The sequence below is a fragment of the Caretta caretta genome, chromosome 4 (genome assembly GCF_965140235.1).
Source record: "Caretta caretta isolate rCarCar2 chromosome 4, rCarCar1.hap1, whole genome shotgun sequence".
Classification (NCBI taxonomy): Eukaryota; Metazoa; Chordata; order Testudines; family Cheloniidae; genus Caretta; species Caretta caretta.
This window is the reverse complement of record NC_134209.1, coordinates 61767453-61790441: the sequence shown is the minus strand read 5'-3', so window position 1 is coordinate 61790441 and position 22989 is coordinate 61767453. Positions and strand designations below refer to the sequence as shown.

The window sequence follows — 22989 nt, the reverse complement described above, 5'->3', positions numbered from 1 at the left end:
CAAGTACACTATATTGAGTGGAACACTCTTGTACATATGCTTGCTGTCTGGTACCCTCAAAAAATTCTAGTACATTAGTGAGGCATGATTTCCCTTTACAAAAGCTGCATTGTCTCTTCCTTAACACATAGTGTTCATCTATGTGTCTGATAATTATGTTCTTTACCATACTTTACTATAGTTTTAACCAATTTGCCTGGTACTGAAGTTAGGCACTAGAGGTGATCCTGGGAAGCTTTTTTTTAAAAATATCAGTGTTACATTAGCTATCTGCCAGTCATCTGGTACAGAGGCTGATTTTAAGTGATAGGTTACATACCACAGTTAGTAGCTCTGCAATTTTATATTTGAGTCCCTTTGGAACTCTTGGATGAATGCCATCTGGTCCTGGTGACCTTATTACGGTTTAATGTATCAGTTTGTTCCCAAACCTTCTCTACTGACACCTGAATTTGGAACAGTTCCTCAGAGTAGTCACCTAACAAGAATGGCTCGGGTGGGGGGATGTCCTCCACATCCTCTACAGTGAAAACTGATGCAAAGAATTCATTTTGCTTCTCTGTGATAGCCTTGTCTTGCCTGAGTGCTCCTTTAGCACCTCAGTTGTCCAGTGGCCCCACTGACTGTTTGGCAGACTTCCTGCTTCTGGTGTACTTAACAACTAACAACAACATTTTTTTAATGTCTTTAGTTGCTCTTAATTCTTTCTTGGCCTGCCTTATTGAATCATAGGACTGGAAGGGACCTTGAGAGGTCATCTACTCCAGTCCCCTGCACTCATGGCAGGACTAAGTATTCTCTAGACCATCCCTGACAGGAGTTTGTCTAACCTGCTCTTAAAAATCTCCAATGATGGAGATTCCACCACCTCCCTAGGCAATTTTATTCCAGTGCCTAACCACTCTGACAGTTAGGAATTTTTTCCTAATGTCCAACCTAAACCTCCCTTGCTGCAATTTAAGCCCATTGCTTCTTGTCCTATCCTCAGAAGTTAAGAACAATTCTTCTCCCTTGTCCTTGTAACAACCTTTTATGTACTTGAAAACTGTTATCATGTCCCCTCTCAGTCTTCTCTTTTCCAGACTAAACAAACCCAATTTTTTCAGTCTTCCCTCATAGGTCATGTTTTCTGGACCGTTAATAATTTTTGTCCCTCTTCTCTGGACTCTCTCCAATTTGTCCACATCTTTCCTGAAATGTGGCACCCAGAACTAGACATGATACTCCAGTTGAGGCCTAATCAGCGCAGAGTAGAGTGGAAGAATTACTTCTCCTGTCTTTCTTACACCACTCCTGCTAATACGTCCCAGAATGATGTTCGCTTTTTTGCAACAGTGTTACACTGTTGACTCACGTTTAGCTTTTGGTCCAAAATGACCCCCACATCCCTTTCTGCAGACTCCTTCCTAGGCAGTTATTTTCCATTTTGTATGTGTGCAACTGATTGTTCCTTCCTAAGTGGAGCACTTTGCATTTGTCCTCATTGAATTTCATACTATTTTACTTAAGACCATTTCTCCAGTTTGTCCAGATCATTTTGAATTTTAATCCTATCCTCCAAAGCACTTGCAACCCCTCCCAGCGTGGTATCGTCTGCAAACTTTATAAGTGTACTCTCTATGCCATTATCTAAATCATTGATGAAGATATTGAACAGAACTGGACACAGAACTGAACACTGTGGGACCCTACTCATTATGCCCTTCCAGCATGACTGTGAACCACTGATAACGACTCTATTGTTGTGCTTTTATAGGTGACTTGCCACAGTTTATACTCCTTTTTTATTTTCCTCATTAAAATCTGATATCCAATTTTTAAAGGATGCCTTTTTGCCTCTAACTACCTTGTTTACTCTGCTGGTAAGCCATGGTGGCATTTTCTTGGTCCTCTTACTGTTGTGTTTTTTTAATTTGGGGTATACATTTAGTTTAAGCCTTGATGGTGTTTTAAAATAGTCTCCATGCAGTTTGCAGGCATTTCATCCTTGTGACTGTTCCTTTTAATTTTTAACTAGCTTCATCATTTTTGTGTAGTTCCCCTTTTTGAAGTTAACTGCTATTGTGGTAAGTTTCTTTGGCATTTTCCACCCTAGAAAGATGTTAAATTTAATTTATGGTCACTATTACTGATCAGTTCAGCTATATTCACCTCCTTGGACTAGATCTTGTGTGCCATTTAGGACTAAATCAAGAATTACCTCTCCCCTTGTGGGTTCCAGGACTAGTTGCTACAAGAAACGGTCAGTCGTCAATGGTGTCTAGAAATGTCATCTGTGCATCCCATCCTGAGGTGACACATACCCTGTCAATATGAGGATAATTGAAATACCCCATTATTATTGTGTGTTCTGCTTTTTTAGCCTCTCTAACCTCCCTGAGCATGTCACAATCACTGTTCCTATCCTGGTCATGTGGTCAGTAGAATATTCCTACTGCTATCCTCTTATTGTTCAAGCATGGAATTTCTATCCATAAAGACTTTATGGTACAATTTGATTTTTACTTTATTTGACACTATGCTTTTTCACATAGCACCACTCCCCTATCAGCATGACCTACTCTGTCATTCCTATATATTTTGTACTCTAGTATTACTATGTCCTACTGATCATCATCATTCCACTAAGTTTCCTCAAAGCCTACTCTATCAATATCCTCACTTAATGCCAGGCATTATAGTTTACCATCTTAGTATTTATACTTCTAGCATTTGTATATAAGCACTTGTATCATTCTGTCAATATTCAGTTGCTCACCTTCACGTGTTATATTTAAATGGGACTCTTATGTTTCACTGTTTCTCTCTCAATTCTACCTATACTTTACCGACTTCTTATTCCATCTAGATGATTACAACATTTTTGGTGTCCCATGTTGGGGCCTAAAGGGTTAATACATACTCACAAACACCTTGGCAAACAACAATTGTTTTCAAAGTTACTTTAAAACAAAATACTGTTTTTAAAATTCTCATATGTGGTGATCTTGTTCTGAGATAAGCATGCAAAGCAAATTGTTAATTTTTTTTATTTAAAAAAAAAGATGGCTAATTGTCTTAAATTGTTTTAAAATCTTTTAACAAATGCTTTATTTTTGACTATTACTATTATTATCATTGTTTTATTATTTGAGGTTTGTAGTTTCTGTTATTGGTCATAATTTTGAAGGTTAAATGAAAGTTTATTTTTAAGAAGAAGCAAAAGTGGTAAAAATTAAGTCACTTGGCCTGCCCCATTCCATTTTAAATGTAATGTGTTCAGAATGCATAAAGATTGGTGGTTTTATTTTCATGGACAGTATCTTTCTCTGCTTAACTGACATATGTCTGCTTTTGTTATTACACCACCAGACAAACTGCAGATTTCTTATGCTATATCTATTCTCATAATTAATGTGGGAAATAAAACTAACTTTAAAATGTACACCTCAGTCAAGACTAAAAAAAAAAAAATCCTCTCACACTGAGCAACTGAACCTGCATTTAATGTAAAAACAAATCCCACGAATCACTCCCAAGTGGTAGTGAGAATCCATATGAAACTTTAAGAGCCATCTAATCTCACCGTACATTACGGTCTCACCCACACTACAAAAGCAAACAGAGGGGAAGTCATGTGGGAATGTATCTTCCCAGCTCGGCTACCTGCTCGCTACGTGGCCAGGGTAAGTAAAACTCCCTGGGTCTCAGTTTCCCTGTCGTGTGATAAGACTTAAGTATTTTGTATTGCACTTTCAGAATATGTGGCAAGAAGTGCTAAATATTATTAGTATGGTGTTGGTGAGCCTGCCTACCACAAAGATAATTCCTAACACTGTTCCAGCAAGGCTTTGGCTTGCAATGTAGGCATGACTGAAGCACAGTTTAATTATGTTCCTGAACTATGCTGAAGCCTTTGTGCCCGGTTGTGTGTAGTCCATGTAGAGGAGCAAGCAAGGAGATTCCCTCTCCCTTGCACAACTGCACATGAGTGGCACACAATAGCAGACAGTCCCTGTGGTCTATGTGCTTTTAGGAAGCAGGGTGCAGAAAAAGAAGGTAGGGAGGAGCAGGTAGGAGGTGCGGTAATGGCTTCAGCCCATAGAGCAGGGCTGGCACAGTGCAGGGAGCAACCAGCTCCATCCTAATGGAAGGCTCCAAATGACCAACTCCCTTAAGGAGCATCCTTGAGCACTTGGCCTTATTCCCCTCTCACTCTGGGTAGGTGAAGTTGATGACATTACACCAGTGTCAAAACAATGGGAGAGGAGACACGGGTCCGCTGACCTTACTGAAGTTGTGCTGGTGTAACTAAAAGGAAGATGAAAAGGAGTAGCTGCAGCTCACGAAAGCTCATGCTCAAATAAATTGGTTAGTCTCTAAGGTGCCACAAGTACTCCTTTTCTTTTTGCGAATACAGACTAACACGGCTGTTACTCCGAAACCTAAAAGGAAGATATGGCTTGTGCTATCTAAAAATCAGCTTGTCCTCTGATGCCCTCTGGTGACAGGAACTAATTAGCTGCCATTGCAGGTCAGGCCTAGTGCTATTATTGTATACAGTAGTGTAACACCAGGGACATAACACACATTTAACAGTTTCAGGCAAATACTGATATTTTGGGCAAATTAAATTCACTTACAGTAGAACCTCAGCGTTACGAACACCTCGGGAATGGAGGTTGTTTGTAACTCTGAACAAAATGTATCGTTTTTTTCAAAAGTTTACAACTGAACATTGACTTAATACAGCTTTGAAACTTTACCATGCAGAAGAAAAATGCTGCTTTTAACCATCTTAATTTAAATGAAACAAGCACAGAAACAGTTTTCCTTATCTTGTCAAATCTTTTTTTAAACTTTCCTTTATTTTTAGTAGTTTACATTTAACACAGTAGTTTACTGTATTTGGTTTGGGGGCGGGGGAGGTTTGGGTCTCTGCTGATGCCTGATTGCATACTTCTGGTTCTTAATGAGGTGTGTGGCTGACCGGTCAGTTCATAACTCTGAGGTTCTACTGCATTAAGATTTAATACACGTGATCATTTCTGTTGTCTCTCCATGGTGACTACATTATTTCTCTAGTAGTGCAAAATATGCATCCCCTGGAGACAGCACAACTTGGGAATCTCCAATGCTTCTTAGCCTGATACTTTAAACACTTTAGTTCTGATCCTTGATGAGGATGCAGACAAGGAGCACACAGAGCAACTTTGGGGGAAGAGAGAATGTCCTTGTGCACAAAAGGTGGCTTTAAGCCCTCTCTCGACTCCTCCAGTCCTGGCTCAGCAGTACAATGGCTGGCCCCAAGGGACCATTAGGGCAGCCGGATGTTGCTGAACCAATGAGGACTACATCTGAGTGTACGGGTTCACCTTCAGAGATCCAAATGCAGGACTGGTGCCTATATTGAGATGTCTCACAAATGAGGGTACTAAATAGACAAAAAGGGGGAAAGAGAGTAAATCCAAAGGTGACAGTGATAAGTTTGCTTGGTTGGTATTTGGAAAGGAAACGGTCTCCCTAGGAAATGCTTATTTACCTAATTTTCAAAACTGCATACTCAGTACAGATTGCAAAATGTTATAGCTTATCCATTCCCAACTATCTTATGTTAAAATACGCTATGGGACCATCATAATGTTATGGATAGGGCTGATGACAACATGCTGAGTGACGCGTTTGTGAATGATATAGTTGGGGGTTTTTTAAATTGAATTGCCAGAACGGTATAGGCAACTGTCTGAAATTTCTTTTACTGAATGTCAGTTTGTAGTTATACAAGCCCAGTGAGCCTGTGCTTTGTTTTTTTTAACTCCCTACAGAAAATTAGTATTAATAATTTTGAAGGAAAAACTTCACAATTCACTCCTATTGAGATTTTTCTCCGCCACGTTTCAGTATGGGAAGAATGTGTTTAGTTATTAACCTATGAGAAATGAAATGTAATGAAAATTGTGGCAGGGCCTTGATTACGGAGGGGCTTGTGGCACTAGTATGATGATTATATAAGCTGCATGTGCATGGAGACCTGCTGTAATTAGTAACTCTGCTTGCTACTGTAAAGCACAATTACGCACTGCAGCTAAACAGTTGAATTGCGTGTGCAGGCTGCAACATCTCCCACCTCTTCCCCTGCAGTGTGATAGTTGTGCAAAGGATGTAGAATTTCAGAAGCACACACAAATGTTTTGCACCACCCTCAGTTCTGTGTTGCTCAGATGGGGCTGAGGGGAGCATGTGTGCCTATGTGGATCTACCAACTTTTAACATCCACATAGGGAGGTCAAGGGCTGCAGAAGCTACTCCATCCCAAGGGTTGGAATTAGGGTGACCAGATAGCAAGTGTGAAAAATCAGGACTAGAGGCGGGGGGGTAATAAGCACCTATGTAACACAAAGCCCTGAATATTGTGACTGTCCCTATAAAATTGGGACATCTGGTCACCCTAGCTGGAATAGTTGTTGGATTGCCTGTGGAAAGGCATCCTCCTCCTTTACCTCAGCAAACATGCCCAAGGTGCCTGCCAGCTACTCATGATAGGTGCTGTGAAGAGCAAGTTGTCCCTGTGTATTCACAGGGTATCCCTGGCTGGGAGAGAGTGTGGACAGAACATAGGCACTGACTCCGTGGGTGCAGCGAGGCTGGAGCACCCATGGGGAAAAATTAGTTGGTGCTCTGCACCCGCCAGCAGCCAAGCTCCCCTCCACCTCCTCCCCTGAGCGTGCCGCATCCCCACTCCTCCGCCTACCTCCCAGTGCTTCCCGCTGCCAAACTGCTGTTTGACAGAGTAACAAGCTCGGGGGAGGGGGTGAAGAGAGGGAATGTGGCACGCTCAGGGGAGGAGGCAGGGAAGAGGTGGGGCCGGGATGGAGATTTGGGGAAGGAGTTGGAATAGGGGCAAGGAGGGGGTGGAGTTGGGGTGGGGACTTTGGAGGAGGGGCTGGAATGGGGGCGGGGCAGGAGTGGAGTCAGGGCGGGGCCGGAGGCAGAGGGGGGTCGAGCAGCCACCAGCGCCAGCAGAAGTCGTCGCCTATGGGACAGAACACTAAGGAGATGAACTGATTCAGTGTTTCTCAAGCCACCTCTAGTTAGGGTTCTTATTTATCTAGGTTCTTACCCATCACCACGGTATCCAAATGCCGACTGTCTAAGAGCCTTCCCTTGACAGGACAAGGTGTTGAATCTGCCATGAAGTACAGCTTCCCCCACAGCGAGTGCATATAATGCTCCCTGAACTGGGGTGTAGGGCATTCAAGTCTATTATGTTTGTGTTGTATACCTTATGCATCTTTTCTGTAGCCAGTTACCAAGTTTGCAAAATTATTTTAGACTTTAGAAATATACACTTCTCAACCTCCATGCTTCTTTTAGTCTCTTTGGGACAAGAGGAAATCCGCCTTAAGACTGAGCTGGTTATAAGAGGTGAGGATTATCTCACCAGACTGCAATGAAAGGTAATCTTTTGGAAATGATGGGTGACTCTCTCTCTCTCTCTCTCTGCATAATAAGCAATTACAGTTGATCACAGTCTTTCCAGGAATATTGTGAAGAATGACTTGGTTCCCTCTGAGCAACACTCATACTGTCAGTTTTCCCTGAAGTGTAGTCAAGCTTAGTTCCAAAGGTTGGATCTGGCTCTACACTTCCCCAGAGTTTGGGAGTGCATGGACGAGGGTTTTGCTTTGGCCAATGACAGAGAGGGGAGTATTGGAATGGGCTAACTACTCTAGAATAAACACTGAAATGAATCTTTGATACAGACAAAACCTAATCAATCTTAAAATAATTGTGTATCTCCGTACTTCTGCTTTGTTCCCAGACATAAATAGGAAGTCCCAAACCACTAGTAACACTTAAGATTTATGGATTCCAGGATCTCAAAGTGCTTTACAAACATTAATTTAGTTTCACAATAGACTGTGAAAAACTGAGGCATGGAGCAATCATACATTGATTTTCAGAGGTGCTGAGCACTCACGAGTTTGGGTGCACAGATTTCAGTGGAAACTGCAGGTGTGGGATTTTCAAAAGTGGTTGGCACTGGCTACTTCTGCTCAAACTGAAATCAGTGGTAATAGGAAGAGAGTTAGGCCAATGCTGAGCTCTTTTAAAGTGACCTGCACAAGACTCCAAAGGACATCTGTCACACAGCAAGGAATAAAACCCAGGTCGTCTGACAAGTAATTCTATACCTTAATTATGAGCGCATCCTTCCTGCTCTCTATCATAACACTTCCAGTCTAGTTCAATGCAAAAGAGGTTAAACAACTACATATTTTTATCAAGATCTGTCCCAACCTTTTGAATATTTAAGGCATACCCTGTATTGGTTCAGGAGTATGTCTGTAAACATCTGTTCCTTGTCACTAACGTGACATAGGCACCCTGAATGGAGGGCTTAGTTCAGCAGTGTGTGTTGCCAAAAGGATTAACTCATTTAACACAAATAGGAATTATATGTGTAAATCTCTGACCACCAAGATGAGAACACACTCCCTACAGCAGACATATAGATGCAAAATCCATACACTAAATTGGCAGTGTCCTTTTGAAAATGTAAGTATAATTAACAAAATGAAGCAAGTTCCTTCCACCATGCTTGAAACAAGGTAGCAAGTGCTGTTATACCACAATAATAGCTTTAGTTTTCTGCAAATTCCAGGCCTGCATTAATGTTAGCTTTGAGCCAGGGCCCCAAGCAAAAACTTTGCCACTCCAAGAGTGCAACTGCCCAAGCAAGCAAAAAAAAAAAAAAAGATGGCCGGAACGCCGCCCCTGGAATTGTGCCGCCCCAGGCACTTGCTTGCTTTGCTGGTGCCTAGAGCTGGTCCTCGTTTGAGCTAATGCAATATCAAAGCAGCCCAGGGATTTGCAGAAAGGGCATGACCCAGGCAGCAAAAGAGAATTTATGTGCATTGAAGGAGAGAGAAAATGCCAGGGAGCCAGCTTGCCTGGCATGTAATGCTGATCAGTTAGAAGCCAGACACTGAATGAAGAAGACCTGTGTCAGACTGTGTAGTTCAGAGTGATTAGTGAATACCACAATCTGTTCTTGGAGTCAGCCAACCCCTAGCATGAGCAGGGAATGGTGGCTGGTGTCAGCCACGCAAACCCATGCTGGAGGAGTCAGTCTTCTTTGGAGACATGTACTGAAAGTAGATCGGTGCCAGTGTGAAGACACCACACTTTGGAAGTCAGTCTACTTTAGAACAGGAACAGAAGATCATATCAACCTGTGGATGCTGTGGCCAACATTTTCAAGGTTGGGTGCTGACAACTTCCAGTACTTGAGCTCTCTAGGATCCTCTCAGTCAGTTCCTTTTGGAACGCAGTCAGTGAAGGGGCTGCTTCATGGGGCTGGACACCAAACTTTAGCGGCTGCCATTCCAGCTCTGCCAACAACTTGCTGCATTTCATAGCAACACCAGGAATGCTGTATTGGCTCTATCCAGAACTAGGCCCAGTACATTTCTGTTTCTTTCTTAGTCTGCCTGGGTCCATTTCAGCACTCTAGGGAAAGTGGCCCTAGAGTAGCATGATCTTTCAAAGCCTATTGGTGCTGTAGGCCATGCTTCCTCAGCTCATTGTGCAGTAGCCATTCAACATCTTCTCCACTATGCACCACACATACTTCTTCTCTATTTGGAAAAATTATTATTATTGTTCAATATTAATTATGGTAGTCCCCCGCCCGAGGCTCCAGTCAGGATCAGTGTCTCATTGTGCTACAGACATGTAGAATTACACAATCTCTTCCCCCAAAGAACTTAATTTAAGTGATGTGTGAAGGGTGGGGTTAGGGAGATACAATCAAATATAGACTGTGTGTGTATAAAACACTTGATATTTTATTACTATCAATAAAGCAAGTGCCAACTACCTCCATCTGTTCCTCAATTGAGCTATCATTAATTGCCTGATTTCTTTAACTCCTTGTGCCAGAGGTGGGTTTTGAGGAGGGAGATGAAGGAGGTGAGCATGTAAAGATACTGATATAGATATTAAACTTTTCATGTTATTCATTACTGCTTTCTAATGAGTTGCCATTGTGTTGTTTGTGACAGTATTGGGTATCCATTTCTACTCTGAGATACTCTTCAAACTGCAGTCTTTAAGACCCTGATCGTGTATTGTGATCCACCCTTGAGGACAGCTGTACAGTGGCTTCAGTGGGGGGGCTCTGTGTGTATGCTGCGGTCCATCTATGTGGACCCCCACAGTGCAAGAGTGGGGCCCAAGAGTGTTAAAGCTGTATGAAAGATTGATTTTTAAAGTGATAGGATGTCACAGGAGTACTGTTTACCCAGCCGTGTCCCTGCACTATTTGGTCGTTCTGGTTTTTAAGGCACCTTTATGGATATGTTTCTGTACAGCCCCAAGGAGGAGCTGTTATTTTTTATTTAGAATGTATGTGCATTTCCTGCTTTGTTTCCCAGCTGGCTCATGTGGAGGAAATAACTGGGAAGATTCTAGACAGGTAAGCTATTGACGGATGATCAGTATGTATGATGAAGCAGAGATGTGCTCAACAACAGCTGCCTCAAAACTCAGAGCTAGGACAGTTTCTCTGTACTAGCAACTGGAGACTCAGCCGTGGGAATCTGATATGACGATACCTTCAAAGAAGCATAATTACAGATAAGGAATAGGCCCTGATTCCTGCTGCCTCTTGCAAACAGTGTAGATATATTTATTATTTAAAATAGTGTAAGATCCCAGATATGATGTTGCTTGGCACCAAATAAGTAAATTAAGCTTCAATTTGGGTGTTACCACGTGACCCTCTACACACACAGGTGGGAAAATAGAAATCTGAAACTCAATTGCCAGGACCTTATTATTTTTTATAAACAATTTTTTTCAAAATGTTTCAGAAAAAAGGAGAGACAAACTCTTATGCTGAGCTAGTCATACCTTTTTAGATACCTGCCCAGCCTCACGTGTTATAGCAGCTTGGACTCATTTCAAACTGACACAGGTTATGTAACTGAAATCAAAGCCTCATAGTAACATAAAATGTCAGACTTTGCAATGTGATGCAGAATAACACAACAAATAATATAACTAAGGCTTTTGAAAGCAAAGCATTCTATTGAGCACAAACGCCTTCCAATAGAGAAATGACAAATCCATAGACGTACCTCTTGGAAAATCTTCCTGTAAGCTGGTGGCAATGGGCGATGATTCCCTTTCACTGGGTGACTGAAATTAATCCTCACTCTCAGCCGTGCAAAGAGCAGCAAGGACTTTTTTAAAAAGACCACTTTTGAACCTTGGCTTTCTTCCTTTGCTGGCTCTGACACTGGCCAAAGCTTACAGCACATCCCTATCCCTCCACATCCTAGTGCACAGGCGTGACCACAGAGGTTTCTAAAGTCCCAGATGGAGTCTGAAAGAGGGTTTTTAGCTGGGATGCCTCTCTAACAAATTGTACACCGGACTGGACTGATACTCTACCTCCAGTACTATCACTCAGTGATCCAAGCTTGACAGTTCTGTCACAGGTTAGGAGGGAATGGGAATTTTGCAGAGAGAGGCAACACCTTAAAGGTGACCTGCAAAGGAGAAAAATGGATTTGTGCCCTTTCTTGCTTCCTTTATGATGTAAGGAGATGCCTAAATTTTTTTTTTTCTGGAAAGAGGGATTTGAGTGAAGAGCGATTAGTGTCTTGGTGGACCAATCCTAAGAGGTCATCTCATACACAGGAGCAAGTTGGCAGTTTAGCCATCCTAAAATCAAGTCAATAAAACCTTTATACCACATCACTATATATTCTCTCTCTAGAGAGAGAGAATCACATACTAATTATAGTGGAACTGCTGCACTACATTTAAAGAGCTGAAAAAAACGTTCAAATGTTTCCTTGTTTCCCTATTATTCAGTTTATTTTTGATGAAAACTTGTCATAATAGGAACATACCTCCAGCCAGGAAATGAAGTAATAGCTCTAACTGGCAAAGTAGCAGTTTTCCATAAACCATGTGTCAAAAGCATGACTGCCATAAAGCTTGTAACTTAAGCAGCCGGAGGGGTAAATTTGTTTTTAAAATACCAGTTAATATTTTTTGGTGGTGTAATCTCTCAATACATTTATAACTCTAATGTGTTAGCCTATCATCTTTCAAGACTTATAAAAAAGATAACAGATCAAATACAACCTCTCTAGAGGTACACATTCCTTGCACTTTATTCCATAAAATAATTTGCAGTGTTTCTCTGTTTTGAACCCTGAGATCAAAAGCTTTGCTACAGCCAGGCAAATAAAATAATACATGACATGAGACCATAGGAAAGAATATCTTTTACTAGAGATGAATTCAAGGTCTTGGCAGGGAGAATCTCTAAGGCATTCAGGTTTTTCTATAGCATCAATCACCATAGTATTTGTGACACAATGTCCTATCTGCTCTCCTCTTTCACTGCCTCAAAGCAAACAAGAGGATTGAGCTCTGCGAGGTAGGAATTGCTGAGTTCCGTTTCTGGTTCCACCATTAAACAGCTCAAGTGGATTTGGGCACTCAGTGGGTTCAGGGATTTTTGTGTGGGGAGGAGCTAGGGAGGAAAGATGTGCATAGTTAATGCCCAGAACCATAGGATGTTCGCTCAGGAGTTAATACAGGCTAAACCTAATGTTCCCTCTGTGTTGGGAAAGCCCCTATAAAAAAGTCTTGGACCTCTGGTAACATGGAATCAGGGAAATCTGTGGTTCCAGAGTGGGGGTAGAGGCATAGGGCCTCTGTGCAGGGAATCCCTGGAGATACTGAGGACCTGGAGAGGAGGCATACTCCACCACTCCAATTGAATGATTTGAAGGAAACCCTACCCCACCTTTTTGGGGGGGCTCCTAAACTTGATTAAAGTAGGCCAAACTATGAGTACATATTCAAAAAGTGACCTGCAGCATAAGCTGATATAACACAGACTAGGTAAAGGCTGGACAAAACACAAGGCTGGGTGTCAGGAGATATAGGCCAAGTTTTCAAAATTAGTTGACTAAAGTTAGATATCTAATTAAAAGTGCCCTGAATTTCTGTGGTGCTGAACACACATTGAAGTCAGTGAGTAGGAACTCAGGGTACCCTGAAAATTAGGCCTCCTTTATGTAATTACCATATTTGGATATAAGTGCCTAACTTTAGGCACCCAAGTTTTTAAATAAATGTTGATCTTAACTGTTTGCTTCAGTGTTGCCATCTATAAAATTGTAATAATAACTACCTCATTGTGGTGTTTTGAAGTCTGTATTATTTACTAAATGTTTGAAAGTCTATGAAAGAGCTTGTACTCTGTGTCCAGAAGAAAGCAACTCCTAGATACCGATGACAAGAATTTACAAATAAGACAGGCATTGTTCCATGCTTTGAAGGTTGTTGGTTTTTTTCTTGCTGTGGAAGAGGAGCTGTTCTATAGGCAATACGGACTTTCTGCAAGAAGCCTCCACATCCCCTGCTAAAACAATACATTGACCCTTAAACACAGCATTCTCTATATTGCCATGCAGTTAAATTTAACACCTCTAACAATTATTAGACTAAGTAAACGTAAGAGAAATAGTATTCAAATATTGTAGTAGTTACAGTTCTGTCCAGAATATCATCCACAGCTGTTTTGTCTGTTCCCCTAACAGAGAACCAGTGAAAAAGACCACACCAAACTGGTCTGTGGGCTACTAGAGGTCTTCCTGATGGACTACACAAGATTCTAAGTACCAAGGAGTGGGGGATAGGTGCTGGGTAGGGAGATGCATCCAAGAGGATCTCTTTACAAAGCGGTCTATTGAATGAAAAATTTGGAGAAGCCCTGAGCTAGAAAACTCTTCTTTAGCATTACCAGATTAAGGTCTTCTAGCAGGTCAAAGACTACAAAGCAAGAAAGGTTCTGCTTTATTCCTTTGCAGTCATGTAGGATTCATAGTAAGTTGGGGACATCCCTCAAAAAGAATCCAGTGCAGATTCACACCTTCTCAGTCCTGCCGTGTGTGTGTGCAGGGTTCTTTTGGGGAGCCTGCCGATGTCTGCATGCCAGGCCACCACTGTGTGTCTGCCATTTTCTCAGAGTTTGTGCTGACTCAGTATCTTGCCAGCTCTCACGATTTGTGATATTTGGTGTTTTTCTTAAGCCCCTGGCTACAGGAATCATGTTGTCTCATGAGAATCTCAGCTTTCATTTTTTCTGCTGATGAAACTCACAATTGTGAGCCGCATGTCTCCTAAAGCTTCAACTGTTGGAAGACAAAAATAATCTAAAATTGATTTTGTTTTTTAAATCTCATGATTTTTAATCAATCTCCTGATGTTGGGTGCCTTGACTCACCATTGTGGAACATGGGGGGTTGCTGATGCTGCTGGCTGCCCGCGGGCTGGGTGTGGGGGCCTGCCTGGGTGCCGGTTTCCGTGCATTAGGCGGGTGGGTTTCGCCCTGTCTCGGCGCCCACCTCCCGGCGGGGCGGGCCTGGCTGTGTGCGCGGCGGGGGTGGGCCTGCCTGGCGGGCCGGGCGCTGCAGGGAGCTGTCAGTCAGGCGGCGGCCCCGGCCCTGCCTGGGTGATGTCAGCGGATCAGCTGCTCTATAACAAAGCGCAGCGAGGCCGGCGCCCGCACAGACGCCGCGGTCGGGGTGCGCGGAGCCGCTCGCTCCGCGGGCTCTAGGGGGAGACAGGGCGGGAGAGCGCGGACGGGCGCCCAGCGGCCCCGGCCCCGGCCATGGACAGCGATGAGGACACGCTGGAGGAGACCGTGGAAGGTAACCGAGCCCCGTCCGGCGGGGGTAGCCCGGGTCACCGCGGCTCGCCGCCAGCCCCGCGCTGCCGAGCGGCCGCCCTCTGCCCCCCAGGCACGGCTCTGCCCGCCCCAGCCTGCAGCCGCCGGGGCCCGGAACCTGCTGCAGCCCCCTGGGCCTTACAGCTCCCGCGGGGGTGGGGGCAAGTTTGGGGGCGGGCAGCGCCGGCCTGCGCAGTGCGAGCGCCCCCCGCCTTGGCGTGCAGGGGCCAGCACGTGGCACGGCCTGGGCCGCGCGCCGCCCCCCAGCAACCTCCCAGCCCGGGCCCCGCTGCCCCGTCCTCCAGGCTGGTGCGCTCCCCCTGCTCCGCCTCTCGCTACCGGCTTCGGCCCGCCGAGCCGCAGCCGACCCCCCCCCCCCCCCCATGCGTAAAGAGCAGCGGGGCGGTGGTTCCTTTGTAAGGAGCCGCTTTTTGTCTTCACGACATTTTAAAAAAAAGTGCTTGAAGCAGCTTTTTATAGCGAGGCAAGATCTCTGGTGGGGCAGAAGGTTTCAGATGGTATCTGATGCCTTGGAAAACTTAGCAGTGCCATGGAGAAGAACGGTTCGTGCCTGGTTTGTTGCAGGCCCATTTATACTTTTTTTTTTTTTTTTTTGAGAGAGCAGCCACTCGTTTTTCAGCTAAATAGATCGTTGCTGTTCATAAGTACGTGGTGCTGTGTAAATCTTTAGGGTCTGATCCTTCCAATACTTAAGGACCCGAGTAACTACTCAGTGGGACAGGGCTAAGTGAGTACAGTTACTTCCGTGTTTTAAGTGTTTCAGGGTCTGGGCCCCGAGTACTTGGTGTTCCATAGTAGGCACACTCACAGTGGTAATACACACATTTCATTTTAAATCTAATTGTCTAATGTTAAGATCTTGGAGACTTTCCAGAAAGGACCTAGTTTGCATGGCAAATTAAGGACCAGATTCTGTTTGGTACTGTATTACAACAGTTTACATCCAGTCAATCTGAATTGACTTCAGTGGAGTTATTCTGTTTTGACACACTTGACCTGAAACAAGAAATAAGTGTATGTGGCATCTACTTTGTGTCTAATTTAAAGTAATTGGATCTGATTCTCTGTAGCCTTGCACCTAGTGTGGTCACTTGCATTCTGATTTGGTAGTGTCTTATCCTGTGTCTGATTTGGTAGTGTCTTATCTTAAGTGCAAGACAACAGAGAATCACGTCCACATTTTTTGGAGGATAGTGTATAAAACAATGGCTCAGTGTGCAACTTAAAGACCACCACAGCCAACATTTCCACTCTCATATTTCCCATTTTTGTGTTGTATGGTGTGCACCAGTTAGTTGCCTGCTTCTGAGGTGACTGCATTTTAGCAGTAGTGTGCCATATTTCTAGTGACTCTAAGTTATTTGAGGTCCTTCAGCATGAAAGGCACTATGTAAATATAAAATATTACTGTCTTCCTCCTCCCCACCACACACACACTCTCTGCAATATAAAAATTGACATTTTGTCTTGAAGATGCAGGACAAAACTATTAACTAACGTGTGTGTGTGTGTGTGTGTGTATATATATATGCGCATGCGCGCACACACACACACACACGGAGATACTCTTCGTATTACAGGAGCATCCACAGGCCCAGATGACAGTGCGCTAGTCTCTAAATACCAACACATAGTGAGAGATGGTCCCTACCCTGAAGAGTTTACTGTGTAAAGAGACAAGGGAGACAGAGTGGAAGGTGGAATTGGGGCAGGCAGTGAAAAGCTCAGGGTCACACAGCAGATCAGTAGCACAGCTGGAATAGAATCCAGGTCTCCTGACTCCCGGTCCAGTGCTCTATCCTTGGGCCCTAGTGCTTCCCCAAAGCGAACCACCTGGTTGGCACATTTTTAAGACCAGAGAAGAGTTTTGGGACTGAGATACAGACCTTAAAAAGGAGAAGTTTGTGATGTCAAAGCTATTCCAAAATTTCCTATAGTAGCACAAATGGCATCCCTGTCAGCAACATACATTCCCCTTTTAGGCATTTAGGAATATAGTCAGGATTTGCCTTATGAAGCTCTTAAGTAAAATTTGCCAGTTGACAATTCCTGGTCACAGCTCCTACTACCAAGAGGAGTCCTAGATACTCTGATATCATGGTTAAGAGCACAATGTTGGAATTTGTGTGGCAGGATACAACTAACTCCCATCAGTCATTGGCAGGTTACTTGTACCTTGTGGCAGGTAAACAGGACCCAGTGTGCATTATCACTTATTGAAGAGGTTACTGAGCTTAGCTTGGCAGCATGGCAGTAGATGTGTGATAGAGTGTGCTGTGCAGCTACTACTAGAATCTGGTCTTATGACCTAGATATAATAAGTGATTGGATATTTTAGCAACGGGGGCTATGCAAAACTCATAGATTATACAGGAACTTTAAATTGCAAGGGGGAATAGAGGGGTTTCTGAAAGTGCGGGATACTGTGGATGTGATGTGTAGACCGCCTCTGCCTATATGTGTACCTGTCTAGGAACTTGGTATTATATCCGTGCCAAAAAATACTTGTAAGGGGGCTATTTTTAGTTGTGCTAGGCATGATGATACGGTTCCTGATATCATAGCTAGTTCCTTTGCAGCACGTTATGGTTTCATATAATGGCTTATTTCTCTGTGTTTTCGGGTGAGTTTTGAAGGTAACTATTGGTTGGCAGAGGGATTGCTTTTGAGTGACATTAGGGACTTCCTTTTTGCCCTTACCCCAGGGCTAGAACTAGGAATGAGATCGTACCCAGGTCTGTTGCCTTACGATACAGACCACTACTACTAGACCACCAGGCTGGCCTTCATGTGTTTTAGTCTCTTATTAACCCTATTATTATTATTTGTATTGTAGGTATAAAGGCCTCAATTAAGGCTGGGGGTCTAGTGTGCTACATGCTTTACAAACCCACAGAAAGACAGGTCACTGCTCTGAAGAGTTTACTATCTAGAGAAGATACAAGAATCTTGATAATGTCCAAATAAGAGAATGAAGCAAAAACTCTCTCTTTTACAAATGGGTAGGGGCAATTGAGGAGGCGAAATCAAGTATTCCATTTTGGTTCCACTGTAATCAGTGAGACTTTTGCAGTTGACTTCAGTAGGAATTGGACTGAATCGTAAGGCCTGGTGTATATTAGAAAAGTTGCACCAGTGTAACTAAGCTTAAAATTGATTTGCCTTAGGTTAAGGCAGGCTGGATTTAATTTTTTTCCCCTTTCACTTCTTCTGATGTAAAAGTAATGTGAGAAGAATTGGACCCTCTATGTCAGAGGTTCTCAAACTGGGGGTTGGAGACCCCTGATGGGGTTGTGAGGTTATTATATGGGGGTCATGAGCTGTCAGCCTCCACCACAACCCCTGCTTTGACTCCAGCATTTATAATGGTGGTCAATATATTAAAAAGTGCTTTTAATTTACAAGGGAGAGTTGTACTCAGAGGCTTGCGATGTGAAAGGGGTCACCAGTACAAAAATTTGAGAGCCACTATTCTCTGTCATGTCTGAAGTTAGAACTCAAGTTCATGGCTCTCGCTTTGTACAGAGGCCACTAGACTGCAGGTCTCTGTTAAAATCATTGGGAGAATATGCCTCCTACTGCACAAAAATTCTGGCATGTATAATCTGTGTAAACATACATTAATGACAGTTTTATTTGTTTTTGCACTCCAGTAGCATCCTCACCAAACTGAACAAAGATTTTGTTGCAGTACAGTGTGCACAGTTTGACTTAACCTGAAAATATTTTCTCCTTGGTATTTTATAACAATCTTGCCCTTCTGTCAGGAATTAGTTGTACTTTCTTACAGTTTGTTTATATGGGAAAGTTAAATCAACGTAAACTAAGTTGTGAATTTAAACCCATATAGTTACACTAGTATAACTCGTGAGCACTTTTACTCTGGTATAAGAGGGTTTTGGTTTTTGGGGTTTTTTTTTGCTTTTTTTCTGGTTTAGTTTGTAAACAGGAAAAAGCCACTCTTATTCTGGAATCAGAGTGTCCACACTGTTATACTGGTGTAACTACAGCACTTTAACTATACTGGTGGAACTAGTGAACAATTTCCCATGTAGACAAACCCTTATTTTCCTCTCACACACACACACATATACTCCCCCCACACACAATGGGCCAGGAGCTTGCCTTTCTTCTACTGGTTTGGAGAACAGCATGCTTGCCTGTTTTAAAAACATTCTCTCCTACTTACTAGTAATACCTTAGATTATTAAAACCAAAATATTTTTACAATGTAACTTATTTTTCATCGTTCCTACACTCTCACTACCTTTTCTCACTACTCTCAGCTTGAAGATGACATAACCTGCTCTGTTTAGTCAACTTCAGCTTTTTTCAAACTTGCTCATACTTAATTGAACTTCTACCCACAGCAATCCTCTCCTGGACATCTCCTTTCCAACTTAGACTCCATACTCTCTCTGACTCTCTCTGGAGAACCCAGATCTGTGAGTCAGCTTGTTGCCACCTGCCTCCAGCATGATAGTTTTCTTTGCCTGTGCCAGCTGGGTGTTAGAGCTAACACAGCTATCCTGTCAGCAACTCAAGAACTCTCCTCTGGCCTATGCCAGCCCTGCCTTTGCCCTGCAGCTTGACAATATTTACACCCCAGACCCTGAGTCCCTTCAGAGTGTCCTCCTGTGGTATCCAGCCCCGATCACTGGATACTTATAGAAATCCCTGATCTTCCATTCCCAAAGGAGCAGTGTACCCCAGTTTACCAGTCTGACCTTAGCCCACTGCTGTATATCACACAACACTTGTTATAGTAAAACAAAAAGGAAACTTATTTAAGAAAGAATAGAGATTTATGTAGAAATAAGTGTGAGTGGTGGAAACAATAAAATCTGAACTAGGGCCTAAATTTATGAATATTACCTATCCTGTCTAGTAAAATAGATTCTTACCCCGCAAGTCAGTCTTTTGAAGCATTGCTAGCCCCAAGGAGCTAGGACCCAGTCTTTCATCAAGGTGCCTCCTCAGTCAATGGAGGTGGAGTGACTTTCTCCACCCTGTGATATACTGAATCACTCATGGCTTTATTCACAGACAAGGCAATCCCCTCACTGTCCTATCATTTCTTTTAACTTTGGTTTTCCATGGACTGTCCTGCCTTAGTGCAGAGGTGGACAGTTGAACAATACGTTACATAACTGGCTGGACAGGGAGGTCTCACAACACTCTCCCACTTGAATGGGCCAGTACCTAACCATATGATTCCCTAGTGACTCACTTCACTCCATAAGGGCATAATTTTCAATGTAGCTACATTAGTTCTTAAATGTTACTTGTACCTGCATCTTGCAATGATTGAATATTGGTAAGTTACAATCTTTCAGTACAGATATCACATGCTACCTTTTATGGATAAATGCAATCGAAGGGTGAATTAGGTGTAGTGAGTTTGTTAGGTCTGAGGCAGGAGTTGCTTGTAAAGAACAGTGAGCCCTTTGTCAGTTGGCACAGACAGTCCTCTGTGTCACTCTTCCTGTAGCAATTGTGGAGTTTAAATAATGAAATAAACCAATGTTAGAGTACCAAGGGACACTATCCATTTGGGTTTGGCTTAAAAGGTAACTTTTTTTGTTTAAATAAATATTTTTTTAAATTCTTTCCTAAATCCTGAGACCAATGGATGTGTTTTCCCCAATGGGCAGGATTATTTGTTATCTTATGGTCCCTTTGTGTGAGCTAGTCTGGGGTGAAAGGTCCATAGGACCAGTATAGGCAGTATTGCCATCCCCAAGTGTTCAAAAATCATGAGTCATGCTCAGCAAAAATCATGAGATTTGCTTTAAAATCATGACTATGTAAAAATAATAGATGTGGTCTTTTTATTTGCCTTCTGCTTTTTGATCTTTTAGGGTGCACTCGGGTCACATTTTGAAACTTTCTCCAGAGCCATGGGGGCTGGCAACTTACTTTTTCTTTAAGAATGAAGGCTGAAATAATCACACATCCCCTTGACTCCAGGAGCTGGTGCTTTAAGAAAACAATAATTATCATGAGACTCATGACAAAACCATGAGAGGTGGGAACACTGCATACGCACCACTTGTGAGTATTCCTGTTGAAGAAGGCTCCTATGCCAGGCAGAGAGCCACATCTGCACCACTTCCACAGCAGATCCTGGCTTGTGGGGTTCCAGGGCGTGCTGAGGATGGTGTGAAAATGGGGTGTAAGCAGTCACAAGGGAGTGTGGTATAGCCCAAAAAACTGGAGCCTGAATATTCTCTGTCCCTGCAAAACCCCATAGGGGCCATTGCAACAGGGGCATGACTTAGGGCAGCACAAAAGTGAATAATAGCCTACATCGGTCCCTGCAGCCCCCGAGTAGGGGAGGTGAAAACTGCCTCTCCATGGCACCTGCAGCGGAATGAATCTGATCTTGTGTTTTTAAATGCTAGTGGAAACAATTGAGTTTTTAAATAAACATTCCTCTGCAATTTTTGAAACCCAAATATTGAAGCACTAACATCCTGAAAATATTATTATTATTATTATTATTTATATTATCATCGTGCCTAGGAGCCTACTCGGACTAGGACCCCGTTGTGCTAGGTACTGTACAAACACACAACAAAAAGACAGTCACTGCTGCAGTGCTCACAAGCTAACGCTGATTCTGTGCACTTTAATTATCCAAGGTGAGAGAAATGCAAGCAGTAAACAGCAGTGACAGTAAAATGGATTTTAAGGCCTTTAATAATTCAAGGTGATGTTGGTAACAAAGGTGAAGAAATGTGTATGTTGACAGTGTGATCTGTTAGCTGGCAGCATCCTTTTAAGGAGACATGTTGAAAACCAGCTTGCTTTAAAATGTTGGATGTGGCTGCTTGGTTCATCCCCCTTGGTCTGTGCATGTAACTTATTAACACTGAGAGGAGATTCCTTAGACCACACTGTTTCCAGCTCTGATGTAGGAGTGTATATATGTGTGTTACCTGGAAAAAGGTAGTTACATTTTTTCTGAACTGCATGGTGTACTTTGTAGAAGAGTTATACATAAACAATAACATGGGGCTTTCAGCTCTAGGGAATAGTAAAGAAGGGGAAATAAGGGCACAGAAAGTCCTGACTCAAGAGAAGGGGGATTGATGCTTATGCAACATGCTTTCCCTGAGCTGATAGAAGCTTCATTTGTCCTCCTTCCTTCCCTTACAGTGTCTCTTTCTGTGTCATCTTTCCTCTCTAACCTAGACTGTAAGGTGGGCAGGGCAGGGAAAAACAGTGGAGTTGGGAAGATCACCTTCCAGAATGTGAATCCAAGTGGTAACCAGTGAAGTATCATCTTTCTTAATCAAGTGACTTTGGTTTCTTTGCTGCTGCTGCTCCTGGTTTTCCAAAACTACAGAAGAGTGAAAACTGACAGACCTTCATCAGTTTACACAGCTGCTCTTCTGAATCCTGTGGGCAGTAGTGATAGTGGGAGGAATCGGGTCTGATTCATGCTGCTGCTTGAGAAAGTTCAGAGCAACAGTGGAAGCAGATGCGGAAGCTGTTTGCTAGAGAGGAACCCCAGAAGCAGAGGAGGTATAGATTAGCAGAGATTTGCCATGCTCCCTGCTCCGTGAGCACTCCATGAGCAACCGGAAGCTGTGGAATAGCAGAGGTGTAATGGAATGGTCAGATCGGGCTGGGAGGTGTTCAAATCAGACGCTTCCCAACTGGAGTCTACAAAGCAGTGAACTTCCCAAGCACTCTCCCACTTCCCAGCAGCTGTGGAGAGAACTTGGGTTTGTCACCTGGATATTGCCTCTAGACAGCAGGGCCATCTGTGATCATCTTTTGGCTTTTTAGATGTTTGGTTTTTGTCTGCTTAAGGAGGGAGGTGGAAGAAATAGAGGAAGGGATAGCGGAGAGCCTTTGAGGAGAAATGGGAAAGAGAAAATACAGGAGAGGAGGAAAAGCACACAGTGTAGGAAGAGAAGCTTACAAAGGGTGAAGGAAGAGAGAAAAAACAGATATTGAAAACAATAGAAAAAGATGCGCTGTGATCTCTTGCAATAAAGGAAAAAGGGACATGAAGCTTGGAAGGGAAAGGAGGTATAACCTGAGCAAGCAAGACATAGTAAACTATACTTAAAGTGTGTTAAATAGAAAGTGGTCTGATTTGTTACAACTAGAGTAAATAATAAACATTACAAAGCCTGTTTAAATTTCAGGGGATGTGGTTTGGACGCAAAGGGATTTTTTTCACCCTGGCTAGTAGGATTTGTCTTTGGGCTAGT

At 43.1% G+C, this 22989-nt stretch overlaps 2 protein-coding genes across 4 annotated transcripts in view; one reads left to right on the top strand and one right to left on the bottom strand.

Moving 5' to 3' along the window:
• The window catches only part of MGST2 (microsomal glutathione S-transferase 2), a 66984-nt gene extending 52572 nt beyond the window's left edge, over positions 1–14412 (bottom strand). Inside the window, exon 1 of one of the 2 annotated variants that reach the window (XM_075127685.1) lies at positions 14297–14412. In XM_075127685.1, the coding sequence (XP_074983786.1) occupies positions 14297–14309 (13 nt within the window). In that variant the 5' untranslated portion in view covers positions 14310–14412. The remainder of the gene's footprint in view (positions 1–14296) is intronic. The other variant, XM_075127687.1, reaches the window with a different exon arrangement.
• Positions 14413–14547: 135 nt separating this feature from the next.
• Positions 14548–22989, top strand: part of SETD7 (SET domain containing 7, histone lysine methyltransferase) — a 32983-nt gene continuing 24541 nt past the window's right edge. For both annotated transcript variants that reach the window (XR_012668091.1, XM_075127684.1), the window contains exon 1: positions 14548–14723. Coding sequence is in view for 1 of the 2 variants with exons in the window: in XM_075127684.1 (XP_074983785.1) it covers positions 14684–14723 (40 nt within the window). In the remaining variant the exon portion in view is untranslated. The remainder of the gene's footprint in view (positions 14724–22989) is intronic.